The sequence below is a fragment of the Euwallacea fornicatus genome, chromosome 18, assembly GCF_040115645.1.
Source record: "Euwallacea fornicatus isolate EFF26 chromosome 18, ASM4011564v1, whole genome shotgun sequence".
NCBI lineage: Eukaryota > Metazoa > Arthropoda > Insecta > Coleoptera > Curculionidae > Euwallacea > Euwallacea fornicatus.
Window position 1 is genome coordinate 4,187,804 of NC_089558.1, and position 22,786 is coordinate 4,210,589.

Here is a 22,786-nt window from a genome sequence, read left to right on the forward strand (position 1 = left end):
ACTAATGATGATTTTTGGTGGGTTTTTAATACTCTTCTAGATTGTGTATTGAATCGCTCTACCATTGATTTTCACTGTGAAGATATTCTATTATAGTATCTTGGGTTTGGTAATTTTTCAATTAGAGACATCATGAGTATATTGAATTTTGTCAATATTTAGTGGTGAAATTAACTAGTTAAAACCGATCCTAGATGAATTAAATTCTGATTCAGATATATTTAATTAAAATTTTTTTCTAACAGAAAGAAAAGCAATTCTAGATCATTATTCATTCGAATTAGTCAGAATGGCAAGAAGTGTGCAAGGAATCCCAATTGATTTCTTGGGCACACTCCCTTCTGCTGTTACTTATATACCCACTGGTTTAGAATCACTTTTCTTCCATTGGAATTGATTTTTAATTAAAAACTTTGCTACTTAGTGATATATTTATTAAAAAAGAAGAGCACATTAATTCCTTAATTACAAAAAAACACCTTCAACTCAATTTATAATAAATATAAAATAACTCAATCCATCCTGGTCTTTAAGTTCTTGATTGTCACCTTATCCTTCTCTCTAAAACAATGAAAAAAAAATTATAGGAAAACACACTTATCATTGCCTTTCTTACATGATATAAACTGTGGCTCCCCACCCAGAAATGGCATCTCTATCAAAAGCATTAATCAATGCTTGAGATGTAGTTTCAAACAAATCATCAGGACCCAAATTGGGTTCCCATAAAGCCTCACACATACCATACAATTGGGCTGAGGCAGTACCTCCCACTACAAAGTCTTTAGGTTGGTTAATGCATCCTATGAGGTCCATATTGCAAATAAATGGTTCATAAGTTTTGGGGTCCAGACCAGCTACTACTGGTTCAACAAAAAAGGGTCCAAATCGTTTTTCATAAAGCATATGAGAAAGCATGGCACTGAATACTTTTGGAGACATCAATCTGCTTTCTTTTAACTCATATAAATTTTTCCTGAATCTAAGTTTCTCCATGACTGTCTGGGTATCAGTTGCCAAACCTGGAAGGCCTACATAGAGGTGAGGTCCCATTTCAAATATTTTTTCGAAGTTAGTGGCAAGGGTTTGAGCTTGAATACCAAATCTTCTGTCAGCTGCGATGGAGACGCAGTTTTCTCCTTTCATGGCCACCATGGCCCCACCATTGTATGATAGAATAGACTGAAAGGTAACAAAAACAGTTTTGGGTAAGTTTTGCAAGTACAATAATTAGTGGCAAGGTGTTTCCGACACTTACCATTGTGATAATAGATTCTATGAACCTTTTTTGAAATTGTGAAGTGACTACAAAAGAAGGTTGACTAAAATTAAGAAATATTTTGCGTGTTTTTAGATAGTTTTCGATGGATTTCGCACAAAATTTCTGAAGCTCCCACTAAGATATTGTGAGGTTAAAAAATTTTTGATTGTCATCACAAAATAACAAAATTTCGGATATTGACGTTGACATGAAAAACAGATAGTCAAATGCCATTCATGTCAGCCTGGTGCTCAATGCGATTACCGACTTTTTGAATAAACCTTTCATTCTCTTTCTCTCAAATGTTTTAATAAAATTGGTCCCTTGCTTTCTCGGAGTTTTTCCGGAAGATTCCCATTTCTAAAAAATGTATTTGGTAAATTATTAATTAATTCGATTTGCGTTTAGTCTCATCAATTGATGTTGAACTAACAAATTGTTACTTATACTAATTATACATTTCATTTACAGTGTCTATATTTCCTCCACTGACATGATGATGTCAGTTGTCACCATAGTAACGTTGATCTATTTCTGTAAACTGTTACAAAGATCTTCCAACCAATTAGATTTCTCGATTTGGCAATGGTGGCTGTTATATAACCAAACGTCAATTTTCGAATTGTAATGGCACTTCAATTCAGTCAAAAAACGAAATTTCTTTTCCCACTCCTAACTCATGTACGAAGGAATTTTAACGGTAAAAAGATGCCCATAACCGAGGACTACATTAGGAACAAGTTGCAGAAAGAGTTGGACGCCACACATGTGGTAAGTTTTGGATTTGTTTTGATGTGATACACCACTGCTGTCAAAATTACTAACCCCCAAAATCGATCAAACATAACTTTTGCTGTCCTGTAGCCACATCAGTATAGATAACGCGATAAAATTCAAGTTATATTATAAGTGAACATGCCGGTTGTTATTGTGATTACACAGTTTAAAATGGCAGTGCTCAATAGCCTGAAATAACTGAACCATACATTCAATCCACAATTATGAGTGCTGTTATAATGTACTGCAAAATAAGTAGTGAAGTTTGGCTGGTTTTCTTTGGGACATTAGTGGCCCTACTTTTGAGATGTTGCACCACTCTACATCCATATTCTGGTGAAGGAAATCCTCCCATGTATGGTGACTATGAGGCTCAAAGACATTGGATGGAAGTGACGACAAACTTACCTATAAAGTACTGGTACCAAAACACCACTGACAACCAACTGGATTACTGGGGGCTTGATTATCCCCCATTAACAGCTTATCACATGTATCTTTGTGGAAAAATCGCCAATTTAATTAATCAAAATTTTACCAAACTACATGATTCCCGAGGACATGAAAGTGATGCCCATAAATTCTTTATGAGAACCACCGTTTTATTGGGTGATATAGCAATATTTTTTCCAGCTCTAATATTGCACTTTTATTTAAGTATCAATTTGGATAAAAGATTTGAGAATTTGAAGTCACGAAAGAAAAGCAAGAAGAGTGTTTTGAATTTGAAGATATTTGATCCTTCTTTGTCCATAGTGCTTGGCTTATTGTATCCAGGTCTTATATTGATTGATCATGGACATTTTCAGTATAACTCAATTTCTCTGGGTTTGTTCATATTTGCTGTAATATGCATTTTGCACAAACGAAATGTGTGGGCTACCATAATTTTTTGTCTGGCTTTAAACTACAAGCAAATGGAGCTCTATCATTCATTGCCATTTTTCTTTTATTTGCTTAGTACTTGTATACCAAAACCTGGTCAAACAGCTATGACAGGCATAATTTCCTTAAGTAAACTTGTAGTCACAGTTTTAATAACATTTTCAATAACTTGGGCTCCATTTCTTACAGACATTGATACATTCCTTCAAGTGCTTCACAGACAATTTCCAATTGCACGGGGTGTGTTTGAGGACAAAGTTTCAAATCTTTGGTGTGCTTTAAATGTCGCATTTAAGTTTACATCAAAATTTAATAATTATCAGATGATGCGTCTGTGCTTTTTCAGTACAATATCTGCAGTATTACCTTCTTGTGTGGACCTATTTCTAAGGCCTAATTTAAAGAAATTTGTGCTCTCACTGATAAATTCTTCTCTGGCATTTTTTTTGTTTAGTTATCAAGTTCACGAGAAATCCATTCTTTTAGTGGCAGTACCAGTTCTTTTATATTTTCCCTATGCCCCTTTCACCTGTTTTTGGTTCTTGTGCATTTCAGTATTCAGCATGATCCCCCTGTTAATTAAAGATAGATTAATTATTGCAGTAGTGGCCTTAATGACGTTTTATATAATTTCCTTTAGAGTTTCTATTGAGCATACTTTTAAGAATATGTTTGACAGTAAGGAAGGCTTGGTGGAGTACTATCGTAGACTAACTCTCCTCATCTTTGACTCCTCAGAGGTTAGAAAGAAGCTTAAACTTAGCGCAATAATCAGTCTGGTCTATAGGAGAATTTTTCAGAACAAAGAGGCTTTAATTGCCTTACTGCATCATATCACTATAGTGCTTTCCCTCTTAGGGTGTACAATACTTTTCATTGTAAGTTTGTGTTGGGAACCACCCACAAGGTACCCAGACTTATTTCCTCTTATTATTTCCATATATTCTTGCGTTCATTTCTTAGGCTTCTTTATCTACTTTAACATAAAGCAGTTAAGTTTGCCTCAACAATTTGAGGATATTAGGAACGTTAAAGTCAAAATCTCATAACCTTTTCTTAACTAAGTATGTAATTTGCTTTGTTCATAAGATTAGCAAGCACTCTGTGATTTGTTGATGATTAGAAATAAAGACTAATAGTTGAACCAATTGAAATATTTCAGTTCAGATACTGTAATTGATTTTAAGTGAGATGTAAGTTTTGTACGCTGTAGTGTAATGATGAAAAATTATGGGTAGAAATATACGTGTTTTGATTCAAAAGAGTGCAGTGTTTTTATTTAAGGTTTATTGAGGGGGAAACAATTTACTGATCTATGGAGGGACAAATCATGGAAAAACCTATACATATATTTTTCATGTTATTGCCATTATTACTATTTATTTCCCTATATTTCCACTTAGTTCAATCAACTTTCGTTACTCTCATTTATTTTCTGTATTTTTTATGCATATTTTGATTCTGATTTAAACGTTATATCATGTCCTTACAGGTTCCTTGCTACATTTGTAGGAGTTAGACAAAAATGTTTATAATACTTTTTTCATAGAATCAATAATAAAATGACTAAAGGAGTTTGCATCTGAAGTTCATTTATTGATAAAAATGTATCGAAATCAGAAACCTTTGATTGTAGTATTTTAGGGATTTTCAAGGCCTTTATACATGTCTTGATGTATCTTGACGAGCTGGAACTATGGAAAAAACTATTCTTATTTTTTCATTGTTGAAATTTTAATACATTCCCTAGAGGGGTCACAATATGGAAGTTATTAGGTTGACGAAAATATGTTCAGATTGTTTTTCTGAGTTTTTCCTTTTTCTGGACAGTATCTCATATGCAGGAGACATAAGTATACAGACGTCAAAAGTTCAAGTGGAAACAGGGATTGTGCAAGTGGGAGAAAGATCACATAAGACGTGCTCGCGTTCTCTATTGGTGGAAAATGGATTGAATTCCCGGAACTGCTGACCCTACTAAGCGTTGAGACCCTTATTAAATAAAGAGGTTTTTTCTTTTTCTCGTTAATTTGTATTGCACTGTTCTCTTACATAAATTCTGGATGAAATATTGCTCTTTCTGTGGCAAATGCGACTTTAGGCTCGGTAAAAACTTTTTTAAAGACAAACTCATATAACAGCTAGGTATTTTTGTTTATTTTCCCATTGTTGTCATCTATTTCTCATTATTTTTGGCTATGGCGCGCGTTATTTCTGTATTTCCTGCTAGTTCCGTTGACATTTTAGATGCACAGGGTCCCTCATAAAAGTGGGATCGGATCAAATTGTTTTTATTTTTTTAATAAAAGCCCAAATTTTTTTACCATTCTTGGATTTATCATTACATTTTAAGGTCAATTTATGTAATGGATCTTATGTAAAAAATATAACTTTTTCAAGTTACTCGAGAAAATTCGAAAATTTTGATAGCTGCAAGGTCTTACGGAAATCAGTGGTGCATCCTAACCGTTGTGAATTTCGGAATCGGTTTTATGGAGCACCAAGAGGACCCATAAGTAACATTTGGACGTGTTTTAATTATTAAAAAAAGTTTTCCACGACCCCCGAAATAAACCTTCGATGTTGCACGACTTCAAACCTCAATGACTTGCTTATTCAAAATGGAATTCTTCAATTTTCTCGATGACATTGCGTTCTAAATCTAAAAATCTACAAATTTGATTAACATTATCCTTAAACACAATTGCCCCTAACTTGGCGAAAGTGGCCTCTTTTTGGCATTTAAATAATTTAAATGCCGCACTGGTAACGTCACCACAGGTGACGATGCCTGGTGACGTTCAGTGACCTTTTGACATTTTTCATAACTATTGATAATTATATTATTATATTATTTTGTTTTCGAAATCGATGTTAATTCTACTGTATTTTTCGTTAAAATGATCTTTTTAATAAATAAGTAGGGAGACCTTTTCTGACAAGACGGCAACTATGTTCTGATCGAAATGGAGGAAAATTTAAAAATTTATTGTGAACATCTCATTTGCATAAAAATAAAATAATTTCCCGTAGTTTTATGCGTTTTGGGATTCTGAACACGATGCCGTTGAGAATATTGGGTCAATCCCTTTGAAATAAGCAAGTTATTGAGGTTTGAAGTCATGCAGCTTACGACGCCCATTTCGGGGGTTACGTAAAACTTTTGTTTTTAATTAAAATACGTCAAAATGTAGCTTATTAGTTTTTTTGGGGGCCCCATAAAAGCGGTTCGGAAATGCGCAGGTGTTAGAGTACAACCCCAATTTCTGCGCAACCTTGCAACTATAAAAATTTTCGAATTTTCCGAATAACTTGGAAACTGTAGATTTTTTATATAAAACCTTTCACATAAATGGACCTTAAAATTTAACGATAAATTCGAAAATGCCAAAAAAATAGGAGACTTAAAAACATAATTTGATCCTATTACACTTTTATAACGGACCCTATATATTTGAAAATAATTTTAAAATATGCACCTCTTAATAACCAAAAAGTTTAATAAGAAACATTTCCTTCTAAAACTCAGATTTATTGAAATAACGCATTTTGACGCACTAATCAGCAATCCTGTATATGCAACGTATTGAAGGTAATCGATATACAAATGCATGTGTTTCAAGCATTTTTCTTTATTTTTAGGAGGTCGTAGATCATTCAGACGGTTGTGGAGAGAAATTTTCTTGCTTGGTTGTGTCAGATAAGTTCAAGGGAAAACCACTACTACAGAGACACAGGTAAGATTTCTGTGAGTTCATGTACATATCTTTACCTTATCTTCTAAAGAGTCTCTTGTCTCGCTAAAATGTATCATAGCGTGAGTAGGAATAAATAAAAGTTATGTAACGATATTTTCAATTCGATAACTATTTATTGGGATTTTAGATTAGTGAATAACGTGTTAAAAGAGGAATTGCAGAGTATACACGCATTTAGCCAACAAACGCTCACGCCAGAACAGTGGGCTCAAAAGTAGTAGGATTAAAATGAGCTCACTTCCTAGTAATATTTCTAATTTTAAGAAATTAGCTGGAGGTAAGTTTAATTGTACAATTGGGACACATTCACTGCTCACCATTTTCATTTCGAAAACCTTAAGATGTATGATACAAACTTGTATATTTACTAAATTATGTCGCACAGTTTAGCAAGGTTCTATCGCTTTGGGAAATAACCGAGTAAAATTTTATGCTATATTTGCCCAAATTGTTTTGTTGATTATATTTTCACCTTATTCCGTTGACACTTTCCTCCACAGGATAGAGCCATTGGATTTTTAATGCGACGTTTCGAATTTTCGAAGCCATCATCACTAATTTTATTCAGTTTATTTCATAAAATAAAACCATTCAAGATCACGTGACAACTCGCATTTAAGTTTTTTCTCTATTATCATGTATTTTTACAAAGAAACATATATATTTTTTGAAAAATAGGTATGTGCTCAGTAAACAGTGTGTCAGAAGGTTTTAATTAGAAGGTGAAATGTTATAAATATAGCAGGCCTATATTCACAAAAATTAAGCTGATGAGGACTTCAAAAAATTAAAGTGTGATTTTAAACTGATGTTCTAAAGAAGAGAAAGTGTCCATAGAGAAATTAAATTTATTTTAAGAATTATTTTCAAATAAGCTCAGAAAAAAAGTAAAACCATGTGAGGGGACATCAGGTTTTTTTTTAATATTTCCGTGATCAATTGAATTTTTTTTGTTGGACATTAAATGCTCAGGTTAGTCATTTTTTAACGTTCTTTATTTTTTTTACAATCTTCGAGATCTCAAAGGTGACCAGTTTATAATGAAGTTAAGTTCAAGTTCAATTTTCAAATGAAGAATGGCCGGTGCATGTTGTGGTAGACTTTTTACTTTATATTATGATCATTTTCATCTAAGTTATTTTTTCAGGCATTGAATTCAGCGTTTCAGCTCCAGGAAAAGTAATTCTCCATGGAGAACATTCAGTGGTATATGGAAAATTGGCTGTAGCCGCCAGTTTGGATTTAAGAACCAAAATACACCTAATAGAAATCGATTCCCCTAATAATTACAATATAAAATTCCTTCCCCTCAACTTTGAAAAGAACTTAGATTTAAGTGTAAGTCTTTACATTTTCTACCCATTCATATTACTTGACCTTCAAATTTTCTAGGAAATCCAAAAGCGTTTGTTAAACAATTTCCCATCATCTTCAGTCTCCCAAAAGTCAGACTTCAACTGGTGTTCACCCTATTTAATCAACCATGAAGAACACTTTAAATTAATTGAAGAAGTAGCGGACTCTTTATTGAAAGACAAAATTAACCCCGTGGACGTTATCACTTTTAAAGCCATAAAGAGCATGTTTTACTTGTTTTCGGGAATTTTAGCTTCGACCAATATAACTCTGAATCCCTTATGTATTACTATAGATTCAGAGCTTTCTATGGGTGCAGGAACTGGAAGTTCCGCAAGCTTTTCGGTTGCCCGTAAGTTAAGTTTGTATATTTTGATTATTTTTAATTGGCGTTTTTCAGTTGCTGGACTTTTTATTCGCTATTTGAAGTTAAAAACTCGTAATTTAGAAAACGTCTCTTTGCCCGAATTTAAAAGCTTTGCTTGGGATAAACGTGATATTGAAGATAGCAGCAAGTTTAACATGAGAGAATTTGAGGCAATATCAGATTGGGCTTTCTGTAGTGAAAAAATTTATCATGGGACTCCCTCAGGTTTATTTCTAGGGGATGATATGGACTAACGTTAATAAAAGATATTGGTTTTAGGCCTGGACAACACGATTTGTACCTACGGGAGTTTGGTAAAATTCCGTAAAAATCACTCGACAACTCAAATTACTTTGAACACTCCAATAAATTTGCTCTTAGTTAATACAAAGGTACCCAGGGAGACTTCAAAATTAGTTGGACATGTTGCTGTTCTTAAAAATTTGTTTCCAAATGTGATCGAGCCGGTTTTGGATGCAATGGATAGTTTGACTGTTAATGCTGTTGATGCTGTGAAGAAAATTGATAGTGCTGCTGGTGAGCCCTTCAACATTATAAAAATTTTGCGGAAATAAAAAGAAATTAACAAGCTTTAGGCGATGCGGATAAACTGGAAAAAGGTTTCGATGAATGGAAAACGTTGATTCAAATTAACCACAGCTTATTGACCGCTTTAGGAGTGTCGCATCCAAAACTTGAAGAAATCAACATGATCCTAAGCAAGAATGGGTAAGTGTGTTAACCAAATATGTCAATTTTATGTTAATTATATGAGTAACATTTCTTTTAGCTTAATAGGAAAGCTTACAGGTGCCGGAGGAGGAGGTTTCGCAATTTCGATTCTTCCACCTTCTTTCGATCCGGAAGCAGTAATAAGGATACTAAAGGAACACGATTTCGGCGTTATTTTGACTAAACTGGGAGGCGCAGGGGTGCGGGTTGACTGATTATTTTAATTTTACTTAAATTATATTTCCTTTCGATACCAGTTTCGTAGTTAAACCGCTTTTCTTTCCATTCTACTGTTGAATGTTTGAAACGTTGTATTACATGTCTTCATATATAGCGGGTGAGAATTAAAAAATAACGATGTAGGGTGTGGATCAAGCCATTTGCTGGTGAATGCGCCCTGAGACATGATCGTGATATTTTTACGCTTGCTCTAAGTTTTTTAATGATCACCCTTTACAATATAAATAATATACAATAAAGAATTTTTTATATATATGATTTTTACTTATTTTATTTTTGAAAGAACGACTAAAAATAGTTCTTTAATTAGTAGGAAATCTTTTTCTAACACACATCATGGCCTTTCCTGTGTAGTTGAGATTTAAAAGTGTTCATAGATTAAATTACATGCGAAAGTTCTTAATTTAACATTTTTTTTATTTAGGGGCTCAAAAAATCAAAATCGACGCTAAATTCTGCACAGAAAAACCTCTGCTTCCTGTCGATGTGTAAGGATGTCTTTGAACGAAATAAATGTAGTCAATAATGTACTGGGTCTAATGGGGGTGAAAATCCGACGATCAGGCCATCTCGCTCCTATTCGTTGAGAGCTATGGCGAAAGGACGAACACAAAACCACTACGTTACCTACTCTGATGTTTACCGTAAATTTCCATAAGGGCTTAAATAACAACTGATACAAGGCAACCCAAAATACACATCACGCGATGTGGTTCAGGACCATTTGGCTTGAATTTGATTTGTTTCGGAGTTAGAGAATACATTCAATTGAAATTAAAAATACTGAAAAAATATTTTTGTATTTAGTGTCCAATCGCCGATTTAAACCTATCTCTCGAGTATAATGTTTGACTCTGTAGAAGGCATCACTTTTGATACCACCTTCGCAAAACCTAGAACGTATTACGTAACTCAAATTCAACTTTCTTAATGGTTCCAAATGGGTTTCTCTTTCTCAAGCTTTCAGTAATTAAATCCACCGCTTTTGTGAAATGCGTGTAATATCGGACGCAATTAGAAGTACTCAGCGATGATGCGGTGCGTTAAAGGAGAACTTGAAGGTCTGAAGGTCGTGTTTCATGGGCCGAAAAGAGAATAAAAGTGAGTTTTGAGACGTGTACGCTAATTTAAAGTTGCGGTTAATCTGTTATACAACTTTTAATGATGACAATTGGATAATTGATTGTTTAGATCTGACATAAAAAAATCCGTTATATACAGTGTGGCCTATTATACGCATATAAAAGTTTCCGCGGCAAAAATCAAATATAGTTTAAGTAAAATTTTATTTTTGTCCTTCAAATGCCAGCAGGAAATTGTGTTAAGTCCCCCCAAAAATCTTCCTATATTCACTGGAACTAATTGTGCCTAATTACAACAAAGCTAGAAGTGTTTTGATAATTGGCATTTGCCTTCAGTTGTCGACCAACCCTCGTAAAGGGGGTAAGAAAATGCACTGCAGGCTGACAGCCATGGACCTAGGGACTTTGCGTTTCCCCCTTATCCACCAGCTCGGCGAAGTTATTGATTTCAGACCACCCCTTGCCTAGCGGGTCGACTCCTGCTGAACCGCGTTTCCCGACCGAAATCGCTGGAAATGTCCGTCAAATTTTCCTGGTACGCCCTTACTTCGCCCTAGGAAAGCCATGGGTTCCAAAAGGCACAAGAAAAAATCGTCCCGGGGTTGAATTCGATCGAATGCGAGCGCGTTTCCGTCGAATTGTGCCAGTGGCTGTGCAATCCTCCTAATCCGGATTATTTGTGGCAGTTTTGACTGTTTTATCTTGTATAAGAACCATAGTAAAATGAGCTTCAGTTACAGTAACAATAATTTGAAGGTCGTAGTCGTAAGGGCAGCTGCGGTTCCGCCTAGCGAAGGCCAGGCAATAATGTGATATTTTAGAGGTAGGAAGTAGTGGCAAAATGCAGAAGGAAAATACGAATTCTGGTGAGGTGCAGCACCAGTATGTGGGGCCTTATCGACTAGAGAAAACCCTGGGAAAGGGACAGACAGGTATGTAATACTTAAGAGTGGAACACATTTTTTAATGGAAAATTAACATCTGCGGCCAGTAGTTGTTTAGCTAAAAATAGAGCGTATGTTTGTGTTCGATTCCCTTGAGATCTGCTTGTTTCACGTCGAGTTTGAACTGTTTATTTTTCGTATTTATACAATTTTCTGGAATTAGTAGGCAGCAGATGTGTGTCTTACAATTTCCTGATGCTCTATAGAATTAGAGCGAATAAACTGCCAAGAAGAGGCTCGACAATGAAAAAATAAGAAGAATGTAATGTAAGGAAACATAAAATTCAATTGTACTCGTTGCAAATATTTCAAAAAATACAATTTAATGGGTTAACGGGGGTTTAACCGAGTAAATGCATCGAAATTGTGGTTTGAAGATTGAAATATACGGGGTGTCCGGGAAGAATGGTACCAATGAATATTTGGTGGTAGAGGGTAAAAAATAGAGTAATTCAGTTAAATTTGCCTAAATGAGGCAAATTTAACTGAATTTGGTTTTTGTGAAATGTGGCTTGATTTCACTGTACATAGTATCGGAGTAATATTTTTTATTCCGTAAATTAGGGAATAAATCTTGCAGTTTTCAACTTGTAGACCTGAAATTACTCTTAGAGGGTTTTTGGGTACCACAAATTCATTTGGTTTTAAGCTAGATGATAGGTGGCGCCGCCCGTGCTTCATCGAGGTATAAAAAGCCGGACTAACGTTTTTTATTAATAATACAAATAACGCCAATATTTTCACGAATTTTGACGTTCTGAACTCCGAGAAAGTACAAAAAAAACACAGGAAGTTATCTCAAACATGTTTTAACAAAAATTAAAATTTTTCAATAAGAACAAAAAAATCAGTCTTCCTTTACATTTTATCCGTGTAAAATGGCTCAAAATTCAATTTCAACATCATTATCATTTAAACCTAAAACAATATTTTCCTAGAACCACTCTCTCCATTACAAAGGCAAAAGAGGTAAAAGAAGGGAATCTTCTAAGACGAGCGCTACATTACGGTGTTGTTTTGTGAAAATGAAAAGCATCGAAGAACAGGACGCAATATTAATGTATATTCGATTATTTCGTCCTTTCGCACCCACGTAGAGCATTACCCAAGGGTTTTAACTCCAATTAGGACGAGGCTTTGATGTGTACGTGGGGAAGAAATTCGTGAAAGCGACAGCTTTTAACGGATTTCCTTTATGTAACTTGCATGGAAGATGGGAAAACTTTTAGTTGAGAGAAGGTTTGTTTATACGCTTTCGGGGTTTTCATAATTTAACATAGAATGATTTTTACACTCCTAGACACCGCTAATAAAGACAACACTCATATATCAAACCCTCGACTATCCGCAAATCTCATTTGCAAAGGGTCTTTGCTCCCTTCTTTAATAGAAAGATCAACAACATATCTATGATTGAGTTTAAGACCCCATCGTTTCTGGAAAGATGGTTAGTCATGTTTGTGATCGATCGGAGATGTTGAGGGGGATTTTCCAGGTCATAACATCCCATTCTAACTATTTATCATATTCTATTCTACACACAGTTCTGAAGTCTGCATTGAAATTGTGAAATTAGAACTGTGTCGGTACTCTGTTTTGTTTGAACTTCATGACGGCTATTGTTTCGTAGGCCTATTCCTTATGTATATCGCAAGTATATATTTATTTTTATGGCCGAATGGAGAAAAGTACGAGGATTCTCTTATAAGTACCCGACCTAACGCTTAAAGAAAAAAAATGAAAAACATTACATTATTTTACAACATGGTCTCCTTTAAGATTGATACACTTTTCCCAGCTATGTTCTATGGTGTGTATATCCTGTTTATAATAAGACGCTCCGAACGTTTCAAAATAGGCATCAAGCTCGCACCCCGCCTCTTCGTTATTGGTAAATCTCTTTCCACAGAGCCATTTTTTCAGCCTTGGAAATAGAAAATTATCCGAGGAGACTAAATCTGGCAAATAGGGTGGATAAGGAAAAAGTTCGAAACCAAGTTGATTGATTTTGGCCATGGCGATGGTGGAAGTGTGGACTGGTGTGTTGTCCTGATGAAACGAGACTTCCTTTTTCGCTAAATGCTGTCGCTTTTCCTAATTTCTTCGCTCAAACGCTGAATTAAATTTGTATAATGTATACCGTTCATTGTTTTTCCTTCAGGAAGATAGTGGATAAAAATTATCCCACATACATCCTAAAAAACTGGCACCATCTCTTTTCCTGCGTACGAAATGGTTTTCGTCTTTTTTGGAGCAAATTTTTTCCTTTGAGTCTATTGTTTTAACTGTCCTTTTGTCTTAGGTGTAAAATGATGGACGCACGCTTTATCCTTACTTATGTATAGATGCAAAAACTCAGCTTTATTGCTGCGAACCTTTGCTTAACACTCCCTAGAAACATTCTCACGGCGCTGTGTTTATTCAATTGTGAGTAATCGCGGTAACCATCTTGCGCACAGTTTTCTCATATTCAATTGATTGGTTAAAATGAGATGTGCAGTACTTTTTTAAATGTGTATTTTTCAGTACAGTTTTGTGGATTTTCGCACAATATCCGGAGTAGTTAGATCTGGAGTATCATTGGTTGAACCAATGATTAATCCCAACTACGGAGTTCATCTCGGTAGCTCTCAAGACCGCGTTTAACCTCTGCCACCCAATGTTTTACAGATCTTAAAGGATTATATTCGTTTAGAATAGAATCTAACTCTGCTTGAATGTTGGATGGTCTAAAACGTTTCAAATGAAAGTACTGAATCAAGTATCGATGGCCAATTTTTTCCATGTTCACAAAATGTCTAAAAGCGTTCACCGAAAATACGTAAAAAAACATACATCAATGCAGCACTCTCAAATTACGACAAAAGCTTTTTAAGGTTAAGTCTTTGTAATATAGATAAATTTTTAACAACAAATTGATATCTATAGGGTGTTTCATAAACATGCCGACAGGCTGTCAAGGGATGTAGAGCTCACAAAAACAAGTATTTAGAACGAAATAAAGTTAGATCCGAAATAGGTTCTTTCCAAGGTACGGGGTGATTAATTGTTTATTTTTTTTAATATTTCAAAAACGGTTTGTGATACGGATATAAAATTGTTCGTCTTCAAGTCCTCCTTATCCACCTCTACTAAAATAAAACAAAATTAATTTCTCCTTAATGGTTCATGAATGAGAAATATTTTTTTTTATCTCGAAAACGGTTACTCGAGTAACAAAACATTAAGAGGCCTTTTTTTAAATTAAGAATTAATGGAATATTATGAAAAAAACATTCATATTTTAAAAAGTCAGTGGCGTACCATTTTTTTCATAAAAAACATCCCACTGAATGGTCGCACAGGCGCCATTGTTGTAAATGGAAATATTCTGCCTACTCGGTAACGTACACATTTATCTCGCCATAGTGTCTTCCGAATTTTATGTCCGTATCTCAAACCGTTTTTGAAATAATAAAAACAAATTTAATGAAATATTAAGCACCCTGTATCTTGGAAGGGAAACGATTACGGACCTAACTTTATTCGTTCTAAATACTTGTTTTTAGCTGAGCTCTACACCCCTTGAAAATTTGTCGGTATGGTTATGAAACAACCTGTATATGGCAGGTCGTGTACTTCTAGGATTATCCTCATGGATCCGTAAATTTGCATGGGGGTAATATTTTAAATCGTGGAAATATCGTTACGTATTAGTTTGCAGAATGTAATATAGAATTTTGTCCGCGGGGGGGCCAGCGAATGTGGTAGGGAAAAGGTTCAATCTCTTATAACTTTACATTGCACTCATGGTTGAATTGGTCATAAGGGGATTTGACCTATTCTTTGAAACGACACGTAAGTTCTCAAACAATAATATTACCACTTTCAGTGGATTACTAAATATTTTTTTGATATTATCGTTATAGTAATTTCTTTTAAAACAGGCAGAACTAAAAAGAAGAATCAAAACAGAAGCGAATGTGATGGAATAAAGCTGAATTTAGAGTAAAAACAACATAGATACATTACACATGTGTATGTATATACATTTAACATGCGAATGTAAAGGGGAGAAATCGAATAAATAATGATCTGCATGGTTTCTGAGATATTCTCAAATATGTGCCCATAATTTGCAATTACCTGTTAATTTGGAAGTCAGATGATTATATAAGGTGTTATTGAATAAATGTAATATTTCACAGGGTGATTTTCCAAGTAGTTTTAAGATGGAAAGTTCTTATAAAAATGTATCCTAGCTCGTTTTGTTTTCAAGATACGGGGTATTAAAGTTGAAAAAACAAATAATATGTCCTTTGATATCTTTCGATTTCTTCTAGCTGATTTTTGCAAAATTTCGTATCCGGGTTTTCTCGGGATGAGAGAGTTGTATCTTCTAAAGGGCGCCATTAAATATCGGACACCTATTCAATTATACCCCCTGTGTACAGTGCGCCTCTAAATTATAACCTCTCTACCTCAACTTTTTAACAGTTATTCTTTTAAAACTGCTAGGGCAAAATGGTCGATTTATTATAATTAAAACGTTGGTCGAGTGGTACCTCAAATTAAAGCTATTTCAAAACTAGACTTGATGGTATAATGCGATTTACAATCGATCGATTAGTTTTTGAGAAAAGAGCTATAAATGGAAAAAAAATTACTGGAAAAAATTCAATACAAATTCGGTTTCATACTACAATAACAATTTTAAAAACATCGTTTATTGATAGGGAATTAATTTAATTAAGTGTTCGAAATGGGCACCATTTTGATCCTAACAAAAATAGTGTAACTTGTGAACAAATTCCTTCTTTACATTAACGGAGATTCGTGAGTTAACAGATCTGCACACTTCTGTAACTCGACGTTTTTGTTGTACTAAAAAATAATTTTTATTCACTAAAGAACTAATTTACAATGATTAGATTTGCACCGCTCACAGAAAATTATAAGGAAGAATTACGTGGTTGCAATGGTTAAGGGCGGTTTTACCTTTTGGTCCTAAATCCACTTATCGCGCCTGGCGACTTTACACAGGATAATACAATGAGATGAGAAGGGATGAAATACAGATGACCATAAGGTAACGCAGATGGCTCTATCACGATACAGATGGCTACATAATCCCTGACCTTTTATAAAAATAACCAAAGGCGGATTTGAATTGCATTTTTACGACATTTATTTTTTCTAGTTGTAGTTCTTTTTCTCAAAAATAAATAGATCGATTTTAAATCGCATTACACCATTAAATATAGATTTGAAATTTAAGAAGGGAGCAATTTAAAGCCAGACGGTACCTATTTAATATATTGATTTCTATATGTACTTGTATAATCCGACTCCTTAATTTATTAAAGTGATAAGGAAACGTTATTTCTTAGAACTTTACACTTCATCAATTTTGCTTGCTCAACACATCGAGTTAATAGTCGCAAAACAAGACAACTTACAAGCCTAAACATCAATATTGGACCTTTATTGAGTTCGTGACACCATTCGTTGAATTAAAACGGACATCGATTGAGGACAAGGATCCAGAAACAAACGTGCCAGGACTAATGACCAAAGAACTGGAAATATTTATCACGGCTTAACCCAGAACTGTGAACGTTTCAATGGACCCAAACAAACACCCTTGTCTTGTTCCATCATCAAATAAATTGAACGTGCCATTCCATGTGTTATTTGTGGGAGAGTAAGAAAGTGGTTCAAGGCCCAAGGGAGAAACGACCACGTCATGTTTGGACCTAGGGGATTTAGCGACTGTAAGATGAGAGATAAGGTCTAGGAACTACCTATTGAATGTGATGTCATAGATTTTCATCTTTCCGTCGATCCTCAGTAACTAAGTCAATGTCCCTCAATTTATTTCCATGTTCAAAAAATATTGGCAACATTCTTCCCTGATTAAAAAATAAACGCAAATCCATCTCTATCGAGTGAAATTCATTGTTTATCTTTTCTTACAGGGCTCGTAAAGTTAGGGGTGCAGTGTGTGACCGGAAAAAAGGTGGCCATCAAAATCATCAATAGGGAAAAGCTCAGTGAAAGTGTTCTCATGAAGGTAAGTATGGGCGATTGTCAGTTATATAAATCCCGATCTACACAAATTTCGATAAAATACAAACAGAAAAAGACCGTTTTCTATTCGAAGTCGAGACCATTTATTTTTTGTTTGCCCCAAGTTGAGACGTGAAAAATTACGTGCCGTTTGTCTGATTTTCGAGTTAGCAATTCCGGCAGTTCAAGAGAGGTGAGGTGATCGGAGGAAGTCTAAGAAAAGTCTTATTGAAACCGTAAAAATCATATGCCTTTTGAATGTGAAATAGCTACGTACTTTAGGGAATTCAAAAATGAATATATGTAAAACCTGGAAGAAATACGGTGTTTAGGACATAATCCCAAGAATATTTCTATCGCTAAGAAAAGAAAATGTATGAAAATGCAAGTTCCTTTTCTGGTGTCAATCAGCCTGAGGTTCTCCATTTCAGTCTCCATTTCAGGAAGGATTTTTATCGAGTTTAAACGCTTTGAAGTCATAAACTATACAGGGTGAGTCGGGAGGATCGTGCCAAACTTCAGGAGCGTGTTGTACATGAAAAATAAATGTAAAAAAACTCAAATGCTGTTATCCGATTTTCGTTTGTTTACAAGTTATAGCGTAAATAAAATTAAAACATAAAATTTAAAAAATTTATAAATTTTATAAGAAATTCCATAAATTAACGTTTGGATATCATAGTAAATGTTCAAAAATATTGCCATTAACTTCTAAACATTTTCGGCTTCGTCTATGAAGAGCATTCGTTACGCTCCTGATTGTTTCATGTCTTTCTTTAATAGCAGCTGCAGCATTTCTAATGCGTTGAACTAGTGCATCTTGAGTGTCCACTTTTACTCTGGACACTTCAGTTTCAAACCAACCCCACAAACAATAGTCTAGTGGTGTGAGGTCTGAAGACCTTGGAGGCCAACTAATAGGGCCACCACGACCAATCCAACGTCCAGGAAACGTTTCGTCTAAATGTTGCTTAACCTAGTTAAAAAAATTTATTTACGTTATAACTTGTAAACAAACGAAAATCGGATAACACCATTTGAGTTTGTTTACATTTATTTTTCATGTACAACACGCTCTTGAAGTTTGGCACGATCCTCCCGACTCACCCTGTAGAACATATACCTCTACTTATAAAAGCACAAATCTATTATTAAATCTACTTGCTTGCAGTATCTAAAATAATGCTTTTTCTGCCAGAAACAAACTTTTTGACGCTGATTGGATAATGGTTTTAAGCTAAGTATCGAACAATCCCTTCGAATTTTCTGTTTCATTTATCTGCATGTGGGAGCAGTTATTTACTGATTTCTACTTAAATTTCATTAGTTTAATAAATTTTCTTAATGCAATATTTTATTTCCCAACTAAATTTTTGAAACACAAAAATCTCGAATTTCCTTTTTTTCAATTCTCATTTGCCACAATTATTAATTTTAATGCACTGTTAAAGGACTATTGTTGAATCAGCGCTCTTTAGCAATATAGCCATCCTTTTTTGGAACGCATCTTTATTCGAAGACAGACGATATATCGTATCTGTCACCTGCATCCACAGAGTGTATGCTACCGGTTAGGGTAGCAGGATCAATACCTTGGTGTTCTTCTAACCTGATATAATAAACTGAAATTGCTTAATAATGCAGAGAAGATATTATTGATCCAATGCAACATCGTTATTTTATTCCACGGAAATGTGGAGTTTTGGCAGTATGGAACAATTTTATTTCGACCTGGTTCAACCTGGCGTTCTGGAGACTTTTTAAAGGGTTGAAAAAAGCCGTATGTTCATTCAAAAATACGATTATTTTAATCTATTTTAAACCGTCCTTGGCAAAAGTGGCAATTTTTCTACTCTGCCCCAAATTTGTCTTGGAACGGGAACATACTTAGCGGAACGAATTTGTATTCCAACACCTAATTGTATTCAAATACCTTCAATCAATATGATCCCACCCTGATATGTCAATAATTTCAATGTACATTTCCAGCTCGACTGCAGAATTTTTCCCCCTGAAACAAAACTGTCTTGTATGCAATATTAACGGCCCTTTTAAATAAAAATTTGATCGAGCTATAAAAATGCAAATTTTCCTCTATGTAAATATTCAAAGCAACATGTTTGGAATTGCATTTGCCACTGTCCAGACTAAATATTTCATGTAACCCCGATTGATATCACGCACCCTCCTGAGTGTCCAGATTAATGTGATTGCTATTTTAGATACAATTCCTCTCTCTAAACCGCTTATCAACTCGCCACATTGTTTCACATTAATTTTATGTTTACAACAGAGTGTTTCCATACGTAGAGAGACATAGATTCAATGATAACAAGGTTCATTATCATGAGAATGAACCAGAATCTAAGTATCTCTCTTTCGCTAACGATTTCAGAATACCTATGGAAACATTTCATTTCGTGAAATGGATTTCTAATTACCTTAATTGAGCGTTTACATTTCGGAGAAAATCAGTTTAGTGTTCAGTTTGTATCAGAGCTAATGTCTACAAATCGAGTGGAAAATTGTTCTGAACTCAATTAGATTGGGCAATTAGGTAATGTTGCTAATGACCTCTTGGATTAGTTATATTTGAACGTGTGTACAAAGGCATCGTTTCGATGGAGTTATCGACACCTGTCTGGCCACAAGTTAATATTTCGTGTAGTTTCTGAGGTATAGTGCAAATTTTGAAGATTTTGCGATAGCGTTTATAAGGCTTTTAACCTTCAGATGTCGTATGAAGCTTTGATATTTTAACTTCCTCCCACCCCTTCTCCTGTTAATTTCTTAAAACATTTTTTCATTCAAAAGCAACATTAAATAGGATGAAAAATACAATTTTTCGGCGTTTATTTATTTTTCTATATGCTGTTCATATCACAAGTAAGGCCAAAATAGCGGATTTTTTAAAATTAAATCGTAGGTCCAGTAAAACCTCAAACTAAAGGTAAAATGAAAGTTGCGAATAACGATTTCGATTACAAGTCATATGTAGCGATGGAAAATTAAACATTTGGTCGGATTTGCATTTAAACCATTGTAAAAAAAGTCATTTTTGGTGGTTTGCTAGCCGGGTATAACGATGCTACAAGATATACTATAGTATAGTAATTCTAGTATAAAGTCGACACTGCCGAAATTCTTTGAAGTCATTTAAAGAGTGATCGACAGTTTTTAAAAAGTAGTGCCTTTAGCGGCTTTATAGAGAAATCCCAGAAAAATTATTTTTAATTATTATATAATTATTATATAATTACAGGATGTTTCAGAATTATAGTGAAAAATCGATAGAGGTAACAGATTATCGAAAAATAAATATAGTTAGCTTAATAAAAGGTCGTCTTAAGACCCGTCGTTTCTGAGATACAGGGTATTAAAATTCTACTTTTTTTTTCGTTTATTTTAAAATTACTGGGACTATTGAAATGAAAATTGGTGTATCTTTGTTTCGTAATTCGATAAATTTGATGTGCATAATTAACATTTTGTGCATAATAGAGGGCGCTAGTTATACGTGTATCATTAAATATTTTCATCTAAAACTTTTTTAAACTTAGATTTATCGGTAAAAGAATTCAAGAATATTAAAGAACTGTCAATTCTGCATAAAAAAGTTACTCTTAGTAAAATACTCTAAAGTGAACGGTTGCCCAGAAAAATGACAATTATTGTCATATCGAGTTTAAACGCTTAAAAAAAAAGTCTGAGCTTTTTCTATCATTGCTTTTAATACTATCTAATTACAATGAAATAAACACTAATATTACAATAAATGTTCAATGTGATGACCGCGTTGGTCAATATATAAATTGCACCATCGTAACAAGTTTTGTTCTACCCTTTGGAAAATTTCTGGGGTATTCCGAATCACATCAAAAGCATTGAAAATTATTTTACTTAATTCTTCAACATTTATTACTGGTTTCGTGTACACTAAATCATTCATATGACCCCAAAGAAAATAATCCAGGGGGGTCAAATCAGGGGAATGACGAGGCCATGCCACTGGACCGAACCTACCTATCCAGCGTCTTACATAAACTTCATTAAGATGATCTCTTACTGCTCTGGAAGAATGAACTGGAGCACCATCACGCTGATGCCACATTTTTCTACGTACTACTAGTGGCATATCCTTCAAAAGCTCTGGTAAATTATCACATAAAATTTGCAAATATTTGTTTGAATTTAAATTATGAGGTAGCACAATAGGACCTAATAAGTGGTTACCTACTATTCCAGCCCAAATATTGACTGAAAAGCGGTGCTGGTGGTTTTCAGTGTGCGTTAAATGATGATTTTCTTCGTCTCAAACGTGGCTATTGTGGATGTTAAAATATCCGTCCCTAGTAAATTGCGCTTCATCGCTAAATAGTATTAAATTGGCAAAATTCTGATTTATTGCAATGCGCCGAATGTACCAATGGCAAAAACTAATTCGCTTCGGGTAATCATCAGGGACCAGTGCATGCACTCTTTATGGATGATATAGATGTAAAAGTTGTTTGTTCAAAGTTCTCCGAACTGTTGAATTTGAAACTCCCAATTCATTAGCAATTACCCGAGTACTCGCGGATGGTTGATTTTCATTTCTTTAGAGGATGTCCCCTTTTACTTGTCCAGAACGAAATCTTCTTGGTGCACCAGCATCACGCCTAACAATTGCTGGAAATTTTGCCCTACTAGGATGTCGTCGAATAAGAAATCTTTCTTGACAAATTCTTTCGGCTTCTCTTGCGTTACCTTGAGTTTCCACCATAAATAAGCACCCTATCAGTCAATTCCGGAAAAGTGTACTCAATTTTAAAGTAGCTTCTAACACACAATGGTTAATTAAAGTCGGTATGATAATAATTGTCATTTTTCTGGACAACCGTTCACTTTAGAGTATTTTACTAAGAGTAACTTTTTTTATGCAGAATTGATAGTTCTTTAATATTCTTGAACTCTTTTACCGATAAATCTAAATTTTAAAAAGTTTTAGATGAAAATATGTAATTATACAAGTATAACTAGCGCCCTTTATTATGTATAAAATTTTAATTATGCCCATAAAATTTGTCGGATTACGAAACAAAGATACACCAATTTTCATTTCGATAGTCCCAGTACTTTTAAAATAAACGAAAAGAAAAGTAGAATTTTAATACCCTGTATCTCAGAAATGACGGGTCTTAAGACAATCTTTTATTAAGCAAACTATATTTATTTTTCGATAATCTATTACCTCTATCGATTTGTCACTATAATTCTGAAACACCCTGTATATTTGCCATACCTATGGTTGTGACTTTTTTACGATGTGTATCTAAAGTTGCCAAAACAGAACTTTC

At 34.4% G+C, this 22,786-nt stretch overlaps 4 protein-coding genes across 6 annotated transcripts in view; 3 read left to right on the forward strand and 1 right to left on the reverse strand.

Annotated features, from left to right (window-relative positions):
• Window positions 1-412: 412 nt before the first annotated feature.
• Prosbeta3 (proteasome subunit beta type-3) lies at window positions 413-1,436 on the reverse strand. The gene is made up of 3 exons (XM_066293146.1): window positions 1,259-1,436; window positions 617-1,182; window positions 413-561 (listed from the first exon to the last, which is right to left on the reverse strand). The coding sequence occupies exons 1-3, from the start codon at window positions 1,259-1,261 to the stop codon at window positions 513-515; spliced, it is 618 nt and encodes a 205-aa protein (XP_066149243.1). The 5' UTR covers window positions 1,262-1,436; the 3' UTR covers window positions 413-512.
• A 358-nt stretch (window positions 1,437-1,794) lies between these two features.
• Window positions 1,795-9,634, forward strand: Mvk (Mevalonate kinase). 2 transcript variants are annotated; one of them, XM_066293144.1, is made up of 9 exons: window positions 1,795-2,032; window positions 6,566-6,660; window positions 6,809-6,958; window positions 7,829-8,019; window positions 8,074-8,389; window positions 8,438-8,629; window positions 8,684-8,941; window positions 9,001-9,133; window positions 9,195-9,634. In XM_066293144.1, the coding sequence occupies exons 3-9, from the start codon at window positions 6,910-6,912 to the stop codon at window positions 9,349-9,351; spliced, it is 1,296 nt and encodes a 431-aa protein (XP_066149241.1). In that variant the 5' UTR covers window positions 1,795-2,032; window positions 6,566-6,660; window positions 6,809-6,909; the 3' UTR covers window positions 9,352-9,634. The 2 variants fall into 2 exon arrangements, with proteins under 2 accessions (XP_066149241.1, XP_066149240.1); XM_066293143.1 differs by having other exon boundaries at window positions 1,800-2,032; window positions 8,995-9,133.
• gny (garnysstan) lies at window positions 2,060-4,383 on the forward strand. The gene has a single exon (XM_066293142.1). The coding sequence runs from the start codon at window positions 2,263-2,265 to the stop codon at window positions 3,970-3,972; it is 1,710 nt and encodes a 569-aa protein (XP_066149239.1). The 5' UTR covers window positions 2,060-2,262; the 3' UTR covers window positions 3,973-4,383.
• Window positions 9,635-10,930: 1,296 nt separating the features above from the next.
• sff (sugar-free frosting) overlaps window positions 10,931-22,786 on the forward strand; it is a 66,652-nt gene continuing 54,796 nt past the window's right edge. For both annotated transcript variants that reach the window (XM_066293138.1, XM_066293139.1), the window contains exons 1-2: window positions 10,931-11,390; window positions 17,360-17,454. In XM_066293138.1, coding sequence (XP_066149235.1) covers window positions 11,300-11,390; window positions 17,360-17,454 — 186 coding nt within the window. In that variant the 5' untranslated portion in view covers window positions 10,931-11,299. The remainder of the gene's footprint in view (window positions 11,391-17,359; window positions 17,455-22,786) is intronic.

Excerpts from the sequence above, each read along its gene's own strand:
- gny (XM_066293142.1), top strand. The coding sequence starts at position 2,263 with ATGAGTGCTGTTATAATGTACTGCAAAATAAGTAGTGAAGTTTGGCTG.
- Prosbeta3 (XM_066293146.1), bottom strand. Across the intron at positions 562-616 it reads GGAGCCACAGTTTATATCAT|AGAGAAGGATAAGGTGACAA; the intron begins GTAAGAAAGGCA and ends TCATTGTTTTAG.
- Mvk (XM_066293143.1), top strand. The coding sequence starts at position 6,910 with ATGAGCTCACTTCCTAGTAATATTTCTAATTTTAAGAAATTAGCTGGA. Across the intron at positions 8,020-8,073 it reads AAAAGAACTTAGATTTAAGT|GAAATCCAAAAGCGTTTGTT; the intron begins GTAAGTCTTTAC and ends CAAATTTTCTAG. Across the intron at positions 8,630-8,683 it reads TTATCATGGGACTCCCTCAG|GCCTGGACAACACGATTTGT; the intron begins GTTTATTTCTAG and ends TATTGGTTTTAG.